Raw genomic sequence first — 19,375 nt, 5'->3', positions numbered from 1 at the left:
TAACCACGTTGACATTCTCAACATGATTAGGCAACGGGTTTTGTTGAACATTAGGGGTTGGATCCTTAAAGGATAAAATACCTTTGTCGAGCAGATTCTGAACCTTGATCTTAAGAGTGAAGCAGTTGTCCACATCATGACCCTTTTCGCCTCTATGGAACTCACAGGACTTTGACAAATCGAACCCGGGGAATCTTGGAGGGTTATCCCGAGGCACTTCTTTAGCTATCATCCCCCTTCTCAACAGCATGGGCAACAACTTGGATAGTGGCCTAGGCAGGGGAGTGAACTCCCTCGGTGCTCTCCTTTTAAAATCATGATTCTGATATGCCCTCTCTCGAAACACAGAGGGGCCTTGAGAGGATGAGGCAAGGGGCTTCGTCGCAACTGGCGCTTGTACATATGCGATCTCCACATCCTTTTCTTTTCTGTTCGGGACCTTCCGACTAGTCCCTTCGTTCAATCTACCATCATGCATGGCCCCATCTATCCTCTCTCCGACATCTACCAGCTGAGAGAAGGTCAAGCAGCCAGAACCCACCAACTTTAAATAGAAATCGTTAGGCAAGACTTTGAGGAAAAGATCCAGTAGCTCTTTTTCACTGAGCGGGGGTCGAACTTGAGCGGCGAGAGTACGCCATCTTTGAGCGAAGGCTCTGAAGGACTCACTTCTTCTCTTTTCAGTTCGAGTCAACACTTTGCGCGTGGGGGCTATCTCGGTATTGTACTTGTATTGCAGGACGAACGCCTCAGCTAACTCTTTCCACTTCTCGAACTTCTCGGGCTCCGACAACACGTACCATTGCAATGTAGGCCCCGTCAGACTCTCTTGGAAGGTTTGAACCATTAATGGGACATTCTGGGCATACCTCGCCATCCTGTTCAAATAGTACTTCAAGTGGATCTTTGGGTCTCCAGTCCCATCATACTTAGTGAAATCAGGAATTTTGAACTTCTCAGGAAAGCTCATCTGTGCATATCGAGACAAATCCTCGATCATATGCTCTTCGTATCCTCGTAGCGCATGGAGTTTCTCTTATATCTTCGCGAACATTTTGTTGTGTTCTTCCTCCAAACGGGCGGTGACGGCTTCCGAAATGGGGTCTAGTTCAACCACTACGGGTGTAGAACCCAATGCCTCCTCAGTAACATTCCTTCTCGCGGGTCCTTCTACAGGCTCGGGAACAGCTTGAGGTGCAACTTGACCAGCATTCGGCGCTGCTAACGCGGTCCTCATAACATTGGCGAATTGAGTGAGCTGAGCCGCAAGATCATTGATCTTGTTGTCGAGAGCAGCGAAACGGGCGTTTTGCTCTTCAATATTCATTTGCGTGGCCCTTGATCGTGTCCGAATCGGCGATTGCCTCGAAGCCGTAGTTTCGGCACCTGTTTTTTAAAAAAATAAAACAAAAAGAATGAAATTAGTACGCGATGAAGTGACAGAACGAAAGTTGTGTACCTTTTAATTTTATATTTTCTTACGATGAAACTGAGATAAGAAACTTTTTGCACAAGCTGCATCTCATGTAAACGGTTTCTTATAAAAATTTCACTATAAGAAATTATACAATTAAAGGGAGTAACACATAGTGATTGATTAAAATGCCCATGTCATGTTCCATTCAACCTACAAAAGAGGGAATTTCACTAATTACATCAAAATTTGTGAAAGGAGATCCCTATACATCCGCTAAATAGTAAAAAGCATACCTAGACATTTGCCCTAAAAGTTCATGAAAAGAAAAAGCAATATACATCAATTCCAAGATAATTAAAAGAACACCCTAAAAGAAACTAATAGAACATGACTATTCTTGGATATAGGGCCTCTTCACAGCATGTTGCGGACGCGCTTGTAAGCTTTCTGCCAATGTTCTGCCTCAGCTAGGGCTTCGTCCCTTTCTCTTATGATCCGCCCCATTTGAGTCTCCTTGGGGGTTGCAATCACGGGAAATTTTGGGATGGTGACGGCGAGCTCGGGCTCGACACGTCGCGCTATGTATTCCTTTGATGCATGGTGCTCCTTCATGGATCCTTCCAAGTCGGTGGCTCGCTCCACATCCTTCGGTTGGTAGCGGTAAAGTAAATCGATGATTCGTTTCACCTCGTTCTTCAATTCCTCGAGTTGGTCTCCCTTGATAACCCCATTGCGAAAATCAAAACGAAATAAACCCGACTTTAGATGAGGAGAGATTTCTTGAAGCACATATAATTGACGGGCGACTCTTAAAGGATAATAAGAAGTCGATCCCGTCAAACCTAAGAGTGGAATTGGGTCACTATGGCCGCTTGTAAGACATACTTTAGGAAAATGAACCCAAAGGGCTTGCCAAAGAACTTGTTTAGGTGCAAGATTCTCGAGGAAGTCTACCCAATTACGAAAGGTCCAAGGACGAAGGAATTTTTCTATCTCTTTGAATTGGGTAAGGGGATTTATGTCCTTACTAACATGAGGAATGGTTAAGTTTCCACCGAATTGTTTCAAGTGAGACACAAACCAGACTTGGAGAATACCTAAGGGGGCTCTAAGGGCTACACGCTTGTCCTTCTTGAAACGATTGAGAGAGATGAACATTTCGGCGAGGATCATGTTGGTAAACCCTTTAAGGACGAGGATCCTATCGATAACATGGACGACAGTGGGGTCCATTGTTTTTTGACTGAAGGGAAAGATGACAAACCTGAAGAAGGCTAATAGGAAGACTTTAACAGATTCGGCTCTAGGACTCGAAAGGAAGCTATGGAATCGTTCTTCAAGGAAAGCTAGTGGGAGACCCTTGGAGTTTCTATTGAGGATTGTCCTAATTTCGGACGGCGGGACCCCTAGAATTTGACTCAAACGAGGGATTGGATCCACGCCTAAAGAAGGATCGACGACACTAAGGGAAGGGACATCGCCCATGATGATTTGAATTTCCTCCAAAGTCGGGGTTAATTCGTGACGATCAAACACTAAGGTTGAGGTTTCGGGGTTCCAAAAGTGGCCCAAGGCTTTGATCAATGTCACTTGGGGTTCTATATGTAAAAGAGAAAGGAGGTGGCCGATCTTCTTTTCCACGTAGTTCTTCTTGCTTGGGTCGAGAGCATCCCACATGTCCAACAACACTCGCTTCGGGATCGAGAGGATCCGAAGTTCATCGAGGCCCATGATATCTAAGCCTAGGGGCATTTAAATCAATCACTATTTATTACGAAGTAAATTTAAATTCGCATGGAAAAAAGGGGTTGCGATTATTGAACGCGAAGGAGATACAAACCATTACCCAAAAATGGTGGATATGTCAAACACAAAAACAAGTCGCATGCCGACTCGTGAAGCTCACTAAAGGTGGGAGTTCTAAAGGCTAAAGGTCCCCATCCCAAATAGATCAAAAGAGTTTTCCTCATTCCGCACTTACGTCGGACATTCCTCTTTATCACTATTTGAAAATGGGCGGAACCAAAAGGGGATAGCCATGGGTCCTTCCCCGCACGGTTTCCACACTTTTGGCACCTCCTATGGATTTCCTAAGGCGATTGGGGTTTTAGATAGCGGGTTGTGTGTGCAAGGTGTAGTGCTAAAGCAGGTAAAAGCATGCACAACAGTTGATATCAAAACAATACTTCAATTTTCATTCACATACACGTACACCCTTTACACCAACCTGCAAAACAAACATGTCAACAATCACTGCACCCCTTATAACTCCCAACCTACAAAACCATTTAACACAATGTTAGTGGACTTACCTTAGCCTTCACGATACGCTGCCATAAGACCACGTTAGTTAACAAACAGTCATGTTTATTAGGCCTAAGTCCTCAAGTCCCCAGTGGAGTCGCCAAGCTGTCGCGACCTACCCGTCCCGATCGGTTAGGCCAAGAGGTATTTGTCGATAGATACGAACATCGATTGATTCGTTTGAAAGACGAACCAAATGGTTCATTAATCCAAGGATCGAGGCACTCCCAAGCCTCATACCTTATGCGACGAGAATTATCTAAACTATACATTTCATTGGAGTCGCCACTAGCCATGATCAAGGGTTGGCTAGAAACCCTGATCGAGACGCGGGAGTGTCGTCTCAATACGTGCGAAAATCAGAGATTCCAAAATTCGGGGACTTGATTACACTGGCGATCTAACTAATGCCCTTTCGGTACCTAAACTTGAATGTTTGCGAACTAACATACCGGACAGCCTATCGAAAAAGCTAAGATTCCACCTAACCGTTCTAAAAATAAAAGATAACAATCAATGTATTAAAAGTACGCAACCAGATAATCATAAAGAAAATAAGCAACCAGCGACCTAGCATCGTCTCTAAAAAAGAAAAGGCAATCAAAAGCCCTAAAGTAAAGCCCTCATTGCTTGTCCGATTTTTGGGAAAATTTTCAAAGGTTTTCTCAATTTTTACAAGTTTTAAACTAAGTCTAGAATGAGAAAAACACTAATATCTAGTGAAATTAAGCCCAAAAATGATTTCTGAACATTTCCTAATCTTCTGGATTTTTTGGAATTTTTCTGAAATTTTCTGATTTTTTTTATTTTTTTTTAATTTTTTTCAAGCTTTTTAAATATTTTTTGGATTTTTAAACATTTTCGATTTTTTTTGGAATTTTTAATATTTTTAATATTTTTTTTGAATTTTTAAATATTTTTTAATGTTTTTATTAATAAAATAAGGATTCGGACCGGATCCCTTGACCCGATCCGCCCGACCTCTGACCCGGCATTCCAACCCGCCCGGGACCCCATTTTCATTTCTTTTCTATTTTTTTTTATTTTCCCCTTTTTCTTTTTCCTTTTTCTTTTGTTTCTTTTCTGTTTTTCTATTTTTTATTATTCTTTCCTCCCCTACGTGCTTTTTCCATGCACATACAGTTCACCATCGAGACTTCTTCTTCTGCCGAGACCACGCCATGACCACTTCTTGGCCTCCGACCGACGGCGCGCGCCGCGAACGCCAACGATCGACATCGGGTTTTCACTCTCACCGCTGACCGCCACACCCACTGAACCGTCGGCTAACTCCGGCCACGAAAAAGGACACCGGCGACCAAACACCGATATCGACTTCCATTTTTTATATCTCGACATCTCAACCACATCTAAAACTCTAAATCTATACACACATAAAACACACAAAACAAGGATGGGAAACTGACCACGGCGGCCTCTAACCGCGGGCATCGCTCCGGCGAGAGGAGTGAGTCTCCAGAAGGTGCTCGTCCACGGCCGACGACGGGGATCGACAAGTATGCCACGAAATCACACAGAAACATAGATAGCTTGAAGTCAACAACAAGACTAGAATAAATCGAGCATATGACAAAGTTCTAGAGTGTCGATTTCACAAAAACATATTCGGAGCTTCACTTAGACATTTTATCGAACACCTTGTAGGCGAGTACAGGCGGAGGCCCAAAACTGAGATTGAGGGCCATTTTTGGCTCAAAGATGATATATAAAGCTCTAATCAACCCTATCTAGACACGGGTTCAACTCGGCTTGCACCGAAACGCCAAAGAGATGTACAACCAGGTTCGACGTTACAAAGCTTAAGTGGTCTGGTTCGGACATTTGATCAAACAGGTGTGGTGCAGCTGAAAAGTGGATTCGCAGATCTGATTTTGACAAAGTTTATGGTCGATTTTCGACATACAACTTTTAGAAAGAGTTTACTAAGTGTCAAACAAATGTTAGCCTCCGTCGACGGGGCCAGGCGATCACCGAATGGACTCGGTGTGCCCGGCACCCAAGAGGCAGGGGAAGGGAGGCCGAAACAGAACAAGACCTTATCCGGGGCCTACCTTGTTCGCGACTGACTCTACGGCGGCCGAAGGCTTAGCCTCCGATGGCAACTCAGGCAGATCACTGGCGAACTAGCGACTCCTCTCTGGGCTCTCTTTCTCGGTTCCTTCTCTCTCTACCGCGAGGAGCTCCGACGTCCAAAAATGAGAGAACGGCTAACTCCGGTATTCGTGGGCTCTCAATGCACAGCGGAGAGGGCTCGACGGCGATTGGGGCGGTCCTCCGACGAACGAGCGAAGCTTCGTCTTCTCTGATTCCCCTCAAGATCTCTCTCAGTGTCTCTCCTCTCCTTTTCAAAAATTCCCCCCCCCCCCCCCCTTCTCTCTCTATGTTCCCCCCTTTTAGACTCCCGCCGGTCCTCTCTCTTCGGCGTCCCTCCAAAACGGCCTTGGGTCAGTCAACTAAGCCAGCTCCTTTTCTTTCTATTTTCAGCTCGAAGCTGCCATTGATCAGTCTGTCCACGCTGCTCTGCTCTGCTTCTTTGTCTCGATCTGAACGCACGCGGGGAGCAGAGAGGAAGAGACGAAGAGAGGGAAAATGAGCTATGGGCTGAGAAAGCCATGGGCTGGGCCAAGATTAAACAAAATAAGAGAAATAGGCCAAGGAAGGAAAGGAAGGGAATGGGCTCAGGCAGAACGAGCCGGGTCAAACTGGCTCGAATCTTCTTCTTCTTCTTTATTTATTTTTTAACTATATTTTTAATTATTACATTTTTTATAATTAGAAAAAAAAATGTTCCAATAGACCCTATTAATGCAGATGCACCTAATAACTATATGCCATGCAATTTTAATGAAAATATTTTTGTTCAGGGGTTAAAAATTAATCCCTAATTTTCTATGCAGTTAAATCCTAAATAACCAGGCAAAATTTAGGTTTCAACACTACTATGTTCAGATCCAACGTACCTGAGATCGTAGGTGCAAATATTGTCCACACATAGCTTAGGAACACAGAGGGGATGGTCACAAGGTAAGGGTCGGTCTGATTGTGATTCACTTCCGCCGAAATTTCCTTGCTTTATATTGAAGCACCGGGTGCATCCTTCACATTGCATCCAGGTGTTCGGACTACCTGTATCCACCATTAAGGTCGGAGCATATGGACGTGTTCCGACTGAAAAGGTGGTCAAGTAATAGCCGTAAGCATCCCTAGTGACCGGAGGTTGTAGTGTATTTTGGGCTTGTTCTCCTGAATCCTTCCAATCCATTAAATTGGAAGAAGCCATCGATTCGAGTCGGTGTACACGAGCTCGAGATATCTCGGAGATCCTTTCGTATCTTTCTTTGAGGGTGAGGTTTTCTGGAAAGAGCGTGGTGTCAAACCTGTCTATAGGGATGAGATTCATGCTGAAACCATAGGATCCAGAGGATTGGGTGGTAATGAGAAAGCAAATGAGGAAATTCAGCAGAATCAGACGTGATGTTGTCATTGTCTTTTGAGTTTTTGGTGGTGGTGTTTGCATGTACTTTAGAATGGATTTTATAAAGATCCCTCGTGCTGCTATAATCTTGCCTTTCTCGCTCCTAATAAATCATATCGAGACAAAATTAAATGCAGCAGCTCATGCAGACCTGGTAGAGATATACCGGATTTTCCTCTAGATATACAAAGTAAATACAAAAGGTTCATGATAAACATGCATTTAAAATTTCCTTTTTCAAAGTTTAACCGAAAACCTAGCTACCCCGCCAGTCATAGAAGACGACAACCTTGAATAACTAAAGTACAAACGAGCACAATTTGTTCTGATTGTTATGCATAATATTGATTTCTTACACATTATAATTATTCAAGAACCATACAGCAAAAACATTTACCTTCTCTAACTGCACCTACTATATTATGAATATAATTGAGAAGTAATTCAAATACTTTTTTGACATGGGAGACGATTGTCTTCAAGATTACAGTTTGGTTTATTATTCCTTGATATAGGATTTTTAGGTAGTTTTCTTAGAGATTTAAAATAGTTTTAGTTCCAACGCTATTCGTATTGGTGTTGTTCTCTTTTGCAAATAGTTTTGGACGTCGAATCAGAAATAAAATCGGAAGTTTTTCTCCACGAGCTTCATGCACGTTGCACTTCGTGCAGGTTGCAAGTGTTTACACATGTGGCGAACTGTGATTTGCATTGTTAGAGATATATTTAGGAGATTGTAGGAGATTCTGTATATTTCACTTGATTGGTTATGATTGATCGTAATTAATGTTGTGCTACTTGAGATGGTTATCCTGTAAAGCCTATATATAAGCTCGTTCACCCTTCATTTGAAAATGAGCAGAATATTACATTTTTCTATCATCTCAATTCTCAACTTGCATTGTTAGACGTTTTTCCGTCCGCATCAATTTTCAATCCACATAATTGTTTTTCTATCTGACGCACATAATCTTTTGGAGAAGCAACTGGGTCATCCATCACATTGCATCCATGGACCGTCACTATCCATATCCAAATATTAAATAGGGAGCATACCAAATGTGAGTCAATGACCATGTACGTGATAATATAACATGAGTCAAAATTAATATGATCATGATGACTCTTTAGTGGGGCGGTCCATATGAAGTGGTTGCAAATTGAATGGAATGTTTCCTAGTCTAATCTACCCTTACATGTTTGTTAATTAATGTATGCTTGTTTAACCTGAAATCTGCAAACTTGTGTCTAAGAATTTGAGCTACATACATTGCCACATATAGTTGATAAGAAGGGACAATTCTTTTATGGAATGGTTCATGCTTTTTCCTAGTTCTTCCCGTTGCAAAGCGCACCTTAGTCTCGTATTCGATAAATAGCAGTTCGCCCTATTAATCCTTCAGGCCCAAATATCTCAATTTTCTTTCATGAACTAAGCTTTATGTTTTGTCAAGAAGGCAAAGAATAAACAGTGTGCATATGAAGAAATGAACTTAAGGAAAAGTTGTCTTTATTGGATCCTTATCAATAGCAAATCTAGAAGAGAAGTACACATAGAGGACCTTATAAGTTGCTGTCTTTAATTTATTGCCTTGCTCGATCTATTTGATTCTCAGTTGGGTCCACAGATTTCGGGTCCAAAAACGACGGTTAATGCTGTAAAATCAAACAAGAATCGGAAATTTGCTTGTTAAAGTGCTCCAAGTTTGCTGGGCCCGGGGTCATTTATGGGCATCACCATTAAGCAAAAGCTTGCATCGAAGAACTGAAAAACATTTCTCTCGGGGAGATGAAGAGCAGTTGTGCTTCCCCTTTCGAAATGATATGTCAGGTTTGGAGCTGTGAAATTCCGATAAGGTATGCTGTAGCACAAATCCAATTGGTTTGGCTGAGGATGGGGAGGATGCCAAGTATATGTCCTGAGGAAATATTCGACTATTTCCGCTTTTACGATGTCATAGGCAGTTGGAACAAGAGCTGTATGAGGAATTCCTGAGTCCAAAATAAACCCGCCCGTGTGGTCCGGTCTCATCCGAAAAACCGGCGGTTCTATGTTTAGGCGCTTGTTGTTGATACTAATACCAATCACTTCAACCGCGTACTGAGTAACATTAGGAATCAATCTCGTCGTCTGCAACGTAGTACGTCTAGTCTGCCTATTTGTGCGTCATCTCCGAAATGGAGATATGTGAAAGGGACGTGGTTGTCAAACGGCAAGCAGTACGATATGCGGTTTTTAGTCTCATTAACATATTGCATAAAGATAGACCGCTTTCCCAATCCCAAGTCAAAAATCCCAGCTATATTGTTATATTGTCCTCTCTTTTCCCAATCCAAGTTGTTATTATCTAGGCCGCAACCAAACACAGTGTGGGGAAATCTTTTGGGAGATCCCCAATCAATTACGGTGAAGGTGTCCGATCCGACCTGCCCTATGCTATAGCAATCACCATATCTAGATCCAAAGCACCTATGTTTGTACATACAAAAGTTGTTTTGACATAAATGAGGAATGCAAAGAGGATCATGACAAGGTAAGGCCCGGTATGATTGCGATTGGCTCCTATTGAATTTACCTTGCCTATTGAAAAAGCAACGACTGTATCCTTCACATTGCATCCATGTATCCACACTACTCGTATCCACCACCAAGTACAGAAAATATAGATGTGTGCCAACTGATGGGCTGGTTAAGTAATAATTGAGACTGCCCTTAACGACCGGAAGTTTTAGTTTTGCATTGGGGTATTGTTGTATTGACTCATTCCGATATATTGAACTTGTAGAAACCATGGATTCAAGTCGGTACACATGAGCTCGAGATATCTCAGAGATTTTTAGGTATCTTTCTTCTAGGATGAGATTCTTAGGAAAGAGCTTTGTGTCAAATCGGTCTATGGGGATAAGTTTGATACTGAAACCATAGGTTCCGAAAGGCTCAGAGATGATGAGAAAGAAAACGAGGAAACTGAGTAGGGTTAGGTCTGCCATTGCCATCGTTTTTGAGTTTTTGGTTGTGTTCGCATGTGCTTCAGAATTTGATCTTATAAGAACCCTTCCCAGGTGCTATAATTCTTCTTTTCTTGCTCCTAATAAATTAGGTTGACCATAAATTAAATGCAACGGCTCATGCACAGATGGTAGAGATATATCGGATTTCCTCTTATTAATACACTCCAAAAATAACACTCCAAAAATAAGGACAATCACATTTATGATCCATATTTACTGTGAAGATCTCATTTCTCAAAAGTCAACTTATCTTGGACCTAAGAACAAGAAACAAGTAGCCAATGCATGTTGTCAACTTCTTAGAGTGATAAAACATAATCACATTGCACAAATAAAATACAAACAAGTATCCATTGCTTACTTCTCATAAAAATATAAAACTCTGCAAGTTATATCCAAACATATCCTTCTCAGCCTTCCATTGAATTCTCAATAGATCTTTGTACCTCTACCTTTTCAAAGGCCTCTCATAATTTTAAAAAATTAAAATAATCAACTCATGGTATTGATGCAATTGATTGGGGCATTAGGTGATTTTCAGGCCAGGAAATGAAGTTATCAATTGGAATCTCACCAATTGTATGTAAATTGTTTTAGGTCAAGTCCACGTGCACTAGTTAAAAGTCTGGAATTAACCGGTCATGAAACTTGCAAGGTGATTCATGGGTTTCCAGGTAGCCGAGTCTCCCTACCGATGCCCCTAAATTATCAGAAAAAAAAAATTATATGAATAAAAAGGCAATATGACTCGAAGAAAGTTGAGTCTTTCAGTACATGTATAGGTTTCAAACTGAATCGATTCTTGGTTAGTCTTTCCAGTCACAGCTTTAATTACCGAAAGTAGTTTATTGATGCATGTTTGTTTGATTACATTGGTTAACTATAAGGGAGATGAAATCTCATAATGGAGGAATATTATCATTCTTAAATTGCCTTATCGATTCACATATCATTCGTAAATGTCATCTCTTTCATACTCGACTAGTCACTTTCCATTTCCTTCCAAATGACTTCAACTTTTCATCCCAAATTTTGGGAGTAGATAACAGGTAGGATTGCTAGATAGCTTGCCCTCACTTGTACTCTCAAAAAGCCTCTTAACATGACCTAGCATTCACTACTCCTATACAGCACCAGATCCTAGTAGTCTTTAGTTCATCACAAAAACATGAGCAGTCCAAAAAATGCATCAGTTCCCTCTATTTTGATGTGCTCTCTGCTTCTTTCTCTAGGGTCACAGAGAAATCTTGAGTCCTAGAAACAAAGCTCATCCTTGTAGAGAACGAGTCATCAGTCGTGGCGCCATTGTTATTAGGCCCAGCTCTGAGAAGCATCTCCTCATCCCCAGGCACATTGTCCTTGTACTTGTACCAATTGGCCCAGAACAAGTAATTCACAAAGTTGAGCACACTGAGGATGGCCAGGAACCAATAGAACCGCTCTGCGTGGTTTGCGTTCATGTCCCTCCCCTGTAGCCACCCTCTCTTGCTCTTGCCCAACCCCTGGGTCACCGTGTCGATGAGCCTGACGAACACTGAGTTCAGGTAGTACCCGATCGACAGAGAGAGCCAGGAGAAGGAGGTTGAGAGCGACCTCATGCCCAGGGGGGCCTCCCTGTAGAAGAACTCCATCAGGCCCACGAGCGTGAACATGTCGGCTATCCCGAAGACCGCATAGTGGATCGAGAGCCAGAAGAGGCTGATCCTGTGGTTATGTCGGAGGAGCTCATGCTTTCTCTTGACCTCCACAAGCCCGGCGATGCCCATCGAGATGGCCGAGAGGACAAGCCCGACCCCGACCCTCTGGAGGTGGGTGATCCCATTCGGGTGGCCCGTGAACCTCCGGATGATGGGGACAAAGGCGAACTCATAGACGGGGATGAGAATGGACATGAAGACTAGAGGGATGACCGGGATCGAGGCCGGAGGGACTATGAAGTGGCCGAGTTTTGTGTCCATGAGGGTGCCTTGTTGGACTGAGAGGGTCTGCAATTGGGCCAAGCATGTGTTCATGAGAATGGTGCTTAGGAGGATTGGCATCATCCTGGTCAGGATCTTGACTTCCTCCACTTGGGTCACTGTGCACACCTTCCATTTCGCTGGGTCTGTGCCCTTAGGGAGGATTGCTGCTTTGTCTAAAAACCTTGTCATGCACAAATTTTACTCATTAATGTAAGCAAGAGTGATTGATCATGAGACAACAAGATCGATCTTGGAGATTTTCGTGCCTCAAGGATCTCTTGGGTCGTGAGGCCAAAAGAGGGCCAGATTAGAACACTACAATTCATGCCGGGGCATTGTGTCAGTGTTTGTAACTTGTGTCATTGTGTATCAATATTCATGTCGATTTGGAATCAATCGATTCCGTGATTGTATCGTGGATTGGGGCGTTAGAGAGGACCAACCCGAATTGAGATGTGTGGGGGATGAGCTCTCTCCTGACAGACTTGCGATCTCGCACTTCGTACAGCTCGTCTGCGGTCTTTGGCACCTCCGTTCTCCAGTTCTTCACTGCCACCACCAAAACCTGCGCAAGAGTTTCAACAGTTTCCAGTGAAACATTGTTTCTCCACTGCAACTTTGTTGTCTTGTTTCACACACTAGGAGGACATGAACCATCTTATACGTATGTTCAAATGGAAAGGTGCGGCATACCCGTAGGTAGCGACCAAATTAAATGTTTTACACCAAAGTTATGCAGTGATCTAGCCAATGACGGTCTAGAAAAATTACGAGGGAAGACGAGCAATGCCTTGCCTTCTACTTGTACAGCGACGACCTTTTTCTATAATTAGCCCAATTGACTAGTAGTACAAATGCGCGAGTGCGCGAGAGAGAGAGAGAGAGAGAGAGCTGCATACCTGAACGACCCTCAAGAGCGGGCTCTCTCCAGGCACACGGACCCTATAGAACCTCTTCCCCAAGGCCACGAACACAATCCCGAAAAAGACACAACAGAGCGAGACCGCAAATCCGACATCCCACCTCACCTCCGTGCTCAAATACACCACGAAGGTCACTCCGAGGGTGGCTCCAATGGTGATGCTGAGCAAGAACCAGTTGAAGAAACTGGCAATGTCCTTCCTCTCCTTTGGATTGCGGTGGTCGAATTGGTCAGCCCCCAGTGCAGGGATTGAGCCTCTTATGCCCCCTCCTCCAAGGCCCATAAAGCATATTGACATGTAGAACAAGAGAGCCTTCGAGCCATGAACGCATGACGATTCCGCACATGGCGCGGGTTGGAGGTTCTTGTAGTGGGATTGGATGATCACCAACAGATATCCCTGGAAAAAATTGGAATTCGATGACTTCGGTAATAGGTCTCTAGCTGGTAAAGAAAATACTTTCATGCAGTACAAAGTTCAACTTAACATTCTCGATTACTAATTTAGTTCCTATACAGTAAGTTGACCGAAACTCGGCTAGGCTTGATCTGTGCAGATTAAATGGGACTCACTCATCAAATTGTTCTGGTTTTCTGGAGATAAATTCATATAGGTGCACTCTTGTTAACTGAGAGTGTGTTGAGAATGTACAGGTGTGGAAAAGTTACCACCAGCTCGATAGCGCCGAAGAAGAGGGCGGTGTTGAGACGAGTCATGTAGGTGTCCGAGATGAACCCTCCGATGAGGGTCAGCAAGAAGGTGGTGCCTAGATAGTTGGTCGTGGTGGTGGAGGAGCCGGAGAGGTCGAACTTCAGGACAAACATGAAGTACAAAACCAGGCTTGCCATGTTAGCCACAAAGCCTATGTTGTCCAGGAGCATCATGGCTGCAACAAAAGCAATGTTTGAGGATTGTGTTACCTGTTCAGACATTCGATGATCACCATTTGCCAAAAAAATTGAACTTACCAAATATGAAATAGGTGGCCTTGAATCCACCATGTCCTGAATTCTTCATAGGTTGGTAAGCCAGTTCCTTGGCCCCCGCCACTTCTTCGTCTAACCCCTGCATATATTGTTGCAGCATAACCAAAATGAGGAATGCCAACAGGACTCCCGATTATTCTTATGACTATCCTAAGAAAATTTGGGCTGGTTAATACGAATTATTTTGGCCACTAAATTGAGTTGACTGTCCGAATTGACATAATAGTTCAGTCTAGTAGGCCCCACATGATGAGATCCACATGATTCAACGAATGTGACAAACTGAGCGCACATGCATGTGGGTCAACCCAAAACGGCTCATCGAGGTCGCATACACAATGGTCGTGACATGATTTTGCAATTCGATATAATAAAAAAATGCATTATTGAATTGCAAAGTAGGTATCTCTGTCTCATCCCTCTGCTACATATAATGAAAGTAGATTACCATGGTCTAAGTATTGCTTGAAGCGAGCACTTTGCTAACAAGGTGAGAATTGGGGTGGGAGTGAGATAACAAATGAAGGGTCCTTTATATATAATGACCGAAACGTGCAGGGATCATTTATAATAATGAAGAAAAGTAATGCCGTAGACTAAACATAAGACACATGCGGCCGATCGAACCGGCCTAATTAACACATGCCACACTAAAATCTGTCACCAATCAACATCTCGTAGAACATCGATATCGTGACACAGTAACGCAACGCGATTTCTTTATAACGTAGTGATGTGGAATAATGAGGCAGTCACCCTATATGACAAGTGAAAAAGGGGCACTGCTTGACCGATTGAACAGGGTTGTGCTTGTGCACACAAAGGACTAAGAAGATAGTTCCAAGGTGACCCTGATTGAGAGATTTTCGCACTTTTGTGGGGGCGTAAGATTCCGGTGCTAATTAGCGGCAAAGCAAAAAGATTCCGCGATACTTAATTTGTTTAAATTTTTGTAGTATAGTCAATTGCAATGGCGTTATGTATACATGCTAGAAGGCCACGTGTATGAAGGTGGCGGACTGCCCAATACCCGATGGGCATAATCGGATGGAGACAAAGATACAAAGTGCGCTTTTTGTCTGCTCCGATAGGGCCTTCCCAATACAAAATTTGAACTTGGGATCTCGAGATCTTTGCATGAAGATGTTCCGTTCTACACTGCAAAAGGCATCTTAATCTTGTCACTCCGTCATATGTATAGACACGTAAAGAGAATTCAGCTATTTAGAATCTGTGCTATTTCAAGAGTCAAAAGAAAAAGGAATCATGGCACAAATGGTCCCTGAATTTTGATCTAATATGTAATGTGGTCAATGAATTTTTAATTTATTCAATGTGGTTCCTGGACTTTACCCTAATATACAATGTGGTCCCCTGAACTTTTAATTTGTTCAATATAATCTCTCAACTTTTGATACATGTTCAGTTAAATCCTTGAACTATACGAAAATGCTCAATGTTGTCATTCCATTAATTCAAGTTCATGGACAATGTTAAACATTTTCATATGATCAAGAAACTAAATTGAACATGTACTAAAACTCTATGAATCAAATTAAATAAATTAAAAGTATTAAATAAATTATAAATTCATGAATCACATTATACATTAAGTTAAAGTTCAGAAATCATTTGTGTCATTTTTTCAAAGAAAAAAGAGCTGTGATATGCTGTCTCGGTTGGTTTATTTTAAAGCCATGACATGACAAGTAAACACTGACCAGTTCAATTCCAATAGGAAGGCAACCTACCTACCACAGACTCTCGGCATGGAGCGACGAAGCTTTTCTGTCCGAGGCCTTGTGCATCCAATGGCGAAGACTCATTCGTTTCAGACGGCGCATGATTAGCAGACCAAACCATGAGGCAGCACCGGTTATTCCCTTTCGACAGGACACGATGTTCTGTTGTGTCGCTGAGCAATCGATTCAGAATGCTAGGAATTATGTTTTGATCGAGCTATGTGGGTTTCGATCAAATAGCCAAGATGTGTCTGAGGAATCTTCAATGACCGGCACCGATGCTACACTGTGATTGTAACACTCCAAAACCCGTATCGAATGTGAGAGAATTTGTCGTGAATAAGGATGCGCCTACAAATGACCACCACTTGAATACTCCATGTGTCGGGTCGTCCGCGACTGTTGTATGATCAAGACATTAGGATGGATACGCATTGAAAGACTCGATTCCGGATTGAAATCCTAGCCTTTGCCGAAATGACAAGCCGACCAAATTCACCAAGCCCATCACGAGTTCATATAACAATTTTCCTAGACATTGACTTGAAGCTCAATGTAAGAAACAACTCCGTTTTGACAGGGTTTTCGCCTTCATTAAACGATAGCGGTGGAGTTAGATGGTTTTCTCAGTGGGTGCAACCAGCAGAAATGGAAACTTAAATGTTAGATTTTTGCTATGGGAAACGAGCAAGCCGATATGCATAATTGATGAAGTTAGGAATAATTATTAGAAAAGTCTTAAACCTATTGTACCAATATCAATTCAGTAATAAACTTTTCAATTTAACAATTTAGTCCTAAACCTTTTTAACGATTTGCCAATGTTGTCGATAATAAAAATATTTTTTATTGACTAATTATTTCAGGCGATATGTACTATCATATTAAAAAAAAAGTTTTCCAAATCATTCATTTTCCATAAAACAAACAAAACCTTAAAAAGATAATCCACTATCAAGAGGGAATTACCATTGCCCAATGACGGCTTATGGCGGCCTGAAAAATGGAAACTTATCTATGGGAGAATATATATTATGCATGCCTCAATCGGCTTACGCCATGCATTCTAACATATACTGTACTTATGTGGATTCTAACGAAATCTCGAGTTAAAATTGCTTTTTTTGCCTTGATGACTCGTCGGACCTGAACATTGTGGTAACGACAGCACACAAGCACGGAGAGTTGAGCGAGAGTGGCCATGTAATGCTGCAGACTTTCGGGACACAAGGGAACGATTAGGCCTAACACTAGGCTAAGATGCTTGAAGTTACCGGCGTCGAAACCCTAGAGAGAAAAGAGAGGAACGAAACCGGTGAGGCTTAGGCTCAACTCGAGTCAACATCAAACACAAGTATATTATTTGTAGTCGATCACTGAACTTGCTCTCCTGGAGCTGACGACTGTATTCCTTCAACTCTAGCAACACAATGCTTGGAATGGTTCCTTCATCTAGAACGAGGCAGGAGAATTACCAAAAAAGTCATAAATCTATTGTAATTGTGTTATAAACCTTTTTTTTTTCCAATTGAGTCCAAAACCTTTTTCATTTATGCTAATTCAGTCCATCCCGCCAATTTTTGCCTCAAATCATTGATATGGACTCCAGTCATCCTACATGGCACGGCCGGTGATATTTAAATAATTTTTCAAATTATCTATGTATTTTTCTTTCTTTTCTTTCTCTTTCTTTTGCTTTTTCTTCCCCCTTCCTCTAGCTGGTCACCGAACCTAGGTGACCGGCCAAAGGTGAGGCTAACCTCGCCCTGCCGCTGGCAAGGCTTGCTGGCGATGGTGAGCCTCATCCGCCCCTGGCAAGACTCGACCTTGCCATCACTGTCATTAGGTTTAAGACTTTTTTAGTAATTTTCCCAGGGTGAGACAACCAGTCACTGGTGGGAAGGTTGATTGTGAGTGATGCGCCATGTCCGAGCCCCGAAGAGTTTTGGGGAAAATTGATCTGAGTTTTGAAGGTGAGAACCGACGATGAAGAAGCTCTTCGCTCCTTGTTATTAGTCTTCTTTTAGTTTTTCGTTTATGGTATTGTATCGTATCTCTCCTTTTGGGCTCTCTCCGTCGTATTATACAGCGAATTTGGAGAATTCTATGGTCCTGTAAGTTGTAACTGGATTTATGGACCGGTCCCGTAACTTGTGTGGGCAATGATATTAACCAACAATACGTTGGGTCAGAAAAGTGATAACTAACAATTCTCCCCGATTAGGACCGGAATCTACACAGGTTTGATGGTTCGTTCAGGCCCTCGAGAGATGATGTGTCACGCCCCGAAACCCCCGTCGAGCCTGCGACTTCCCGCTTCAGGTCGAACGGTTGCGACGTCCCAGGTTATCGCCGACCTCAACTAAACATCAGAGATTTAATCGCGCAAACAGAAACCATAAAACACCCGGACAAACTTAAACTGGGGAGAATTGGGAGAATATACATTTCCATTTCTTGTTCAACTTGTTCCACCATATATACAATAAAACAAACCTCTGACTACCAGTGCACACTTTACTGAAACTACCAAAATCAAAAAGGAGTCGATGACCTAACGTTCAACCTAAAAAATGGTTCTCATCTAAGGCAAGCTTTCCCACTTCTACAAACATGGTCGTCGTGTGTCTTAGCCAGGTCATCCCGTCACCCATCGGAAACTCAGCTACCTCATACTCCGTATGCACTGGTACTCCAAAACGTACTGGTGGCGGTAATGGAGGGTTCATCGCTCAGGTCGGGGTTATGAAAATTGTTGGTTTACACAATCATGAGATTATATCTCAGCAAGTTCATCCCTAAACCCAACCTAGGCTATCACGTACCTCCAGACAATTACACAGACACACGTGCATTCGTACACATCAAGTCATCACATCGCAGGCACCTCAAATAATATAGTCAGACTCAAACATGCGTACACCCGTACTCAATCACAATCACGCCGTATGAAACACACGCATGTACTAACTCTCATTCCACTATTCCTTCCATTCTCATTTCCTCTTTCTCATTCCTCGCCAGTGACCCGCGTTGAAGTACACGCCTCAGGCACATTGCGATCATTCACCACATCCGGCCCGCGTACCCGTTCACGCCTCAGGCCCCAATCGCGACCTGAGCATCACACGCCCCAGGCCCAATCCCAACTCAGCCCGCGCCAAATGCGACAGGCCTACATGATTGAAACCCGAGCTTAAGATGCCTCGGTCCAATCCCGGTCTCACCCGAGCTGATCGTGTCTCGGACCGATTCTCATACTTGCTTTTTCCAGCCTCAGCCTGTGCCAAATGCATCAGACCTACGTGATCGCTGCCCGAGTTTACGATACCCGGCCCGATCCCATTCTCGCACTACCACACCTTCGCATACTTTCCCACAATCACTTGTCACGCCACAACTTCTCCTTACTCATGCACATACTCGATATGCATTTACCACACGCAACTAGCCCATCACATGCGATCCGTGCACGAATTGAGTCACACGCAGACAGAGCTCACTCAACAATTCACATGGCCAATATCAACAATT

The 19,375-nt window shown here is 43.0% G+C and overlaps 1 protein-coding gene across 1 annotated transcript; it reads right to left on the bottom strand.

Annotated features, from left to right (window-relative positions):
• Positions 1-11,172: 11,172 nt before the first annotated feature.
• On the bottom strand, positions 11,173-14,214 carry LOC115693058 (protein NRT1/ PTR FAMILY 4.5-like). Its single transcript, XM_030620033.2, has 5 exons — positions 14,082-14,214; positions 13,782-13,999; positions 13,090-13,512; positions 12,634-12,755; positions 11,173-12,371 (listed from the first exon to the last, which is right to left on the bottom strand). The coding sequence occupies exons 1-5, from the start codon at positions 14,197-14,199 to the stop codon at positions 11,429-11,431; spliced, it is 1,824 nt and encodes a 607-aa protein (XP_030475893.1). The 5' UTR covers positions 14,200-14,214; the 3' UTR covers positions 11,173-11,428.
• Positions 14,215-19,375: the final 5,161 nt, after the last annotated feature.

The sequence above is a fragment of the Syzygium oleosum genome, unplaced genomic scaffold (genome assembly GCF_021117445.2).
Source record: "Syzygium oleosum isolate NSW1041296 unplaced genomic scaffold, Sole_v2.1 Sole_v2.06, whole genome shotgun sequence".
Lineage (NCBI taxonomy): Eukaryota > Viridiplantae > Streptophyta > Magnoliopsida > Myrtales > Myrtaceae > Syzygium > Syzygium oleosum.
The sequence above is the reverse complement of the archived record's forward strand: the minus strand, read 5'-3'. Positions and strand labels throughout refer to the sequence as shown.

Bases quoted from the DNA above. Each gene is read 5' to 3' on its own strand.
- LOC115693058 (XM_030620033.2), bottom strand. From the start codon at position 14,199: ATGCTGCAACAATATATGCAGGGGTTAGACGAAGAAGTGGCGGGGGCC. The intron at 13,513-13,781 runs GTAACTTTTCCA...AATTTTTTCCAG, and splicing joins TCGGCGCTATCGAGCTGGTG to GGATATCTGTTGGTGATCAT. The intron at 12,756-13,089 runs GTATGCAGCTCT...ACTCTTGCGCAG, and splicing joins CGCTCTTGAGGGTCGTTCAG to GTTTTGGTGGTGGCAGTGAA.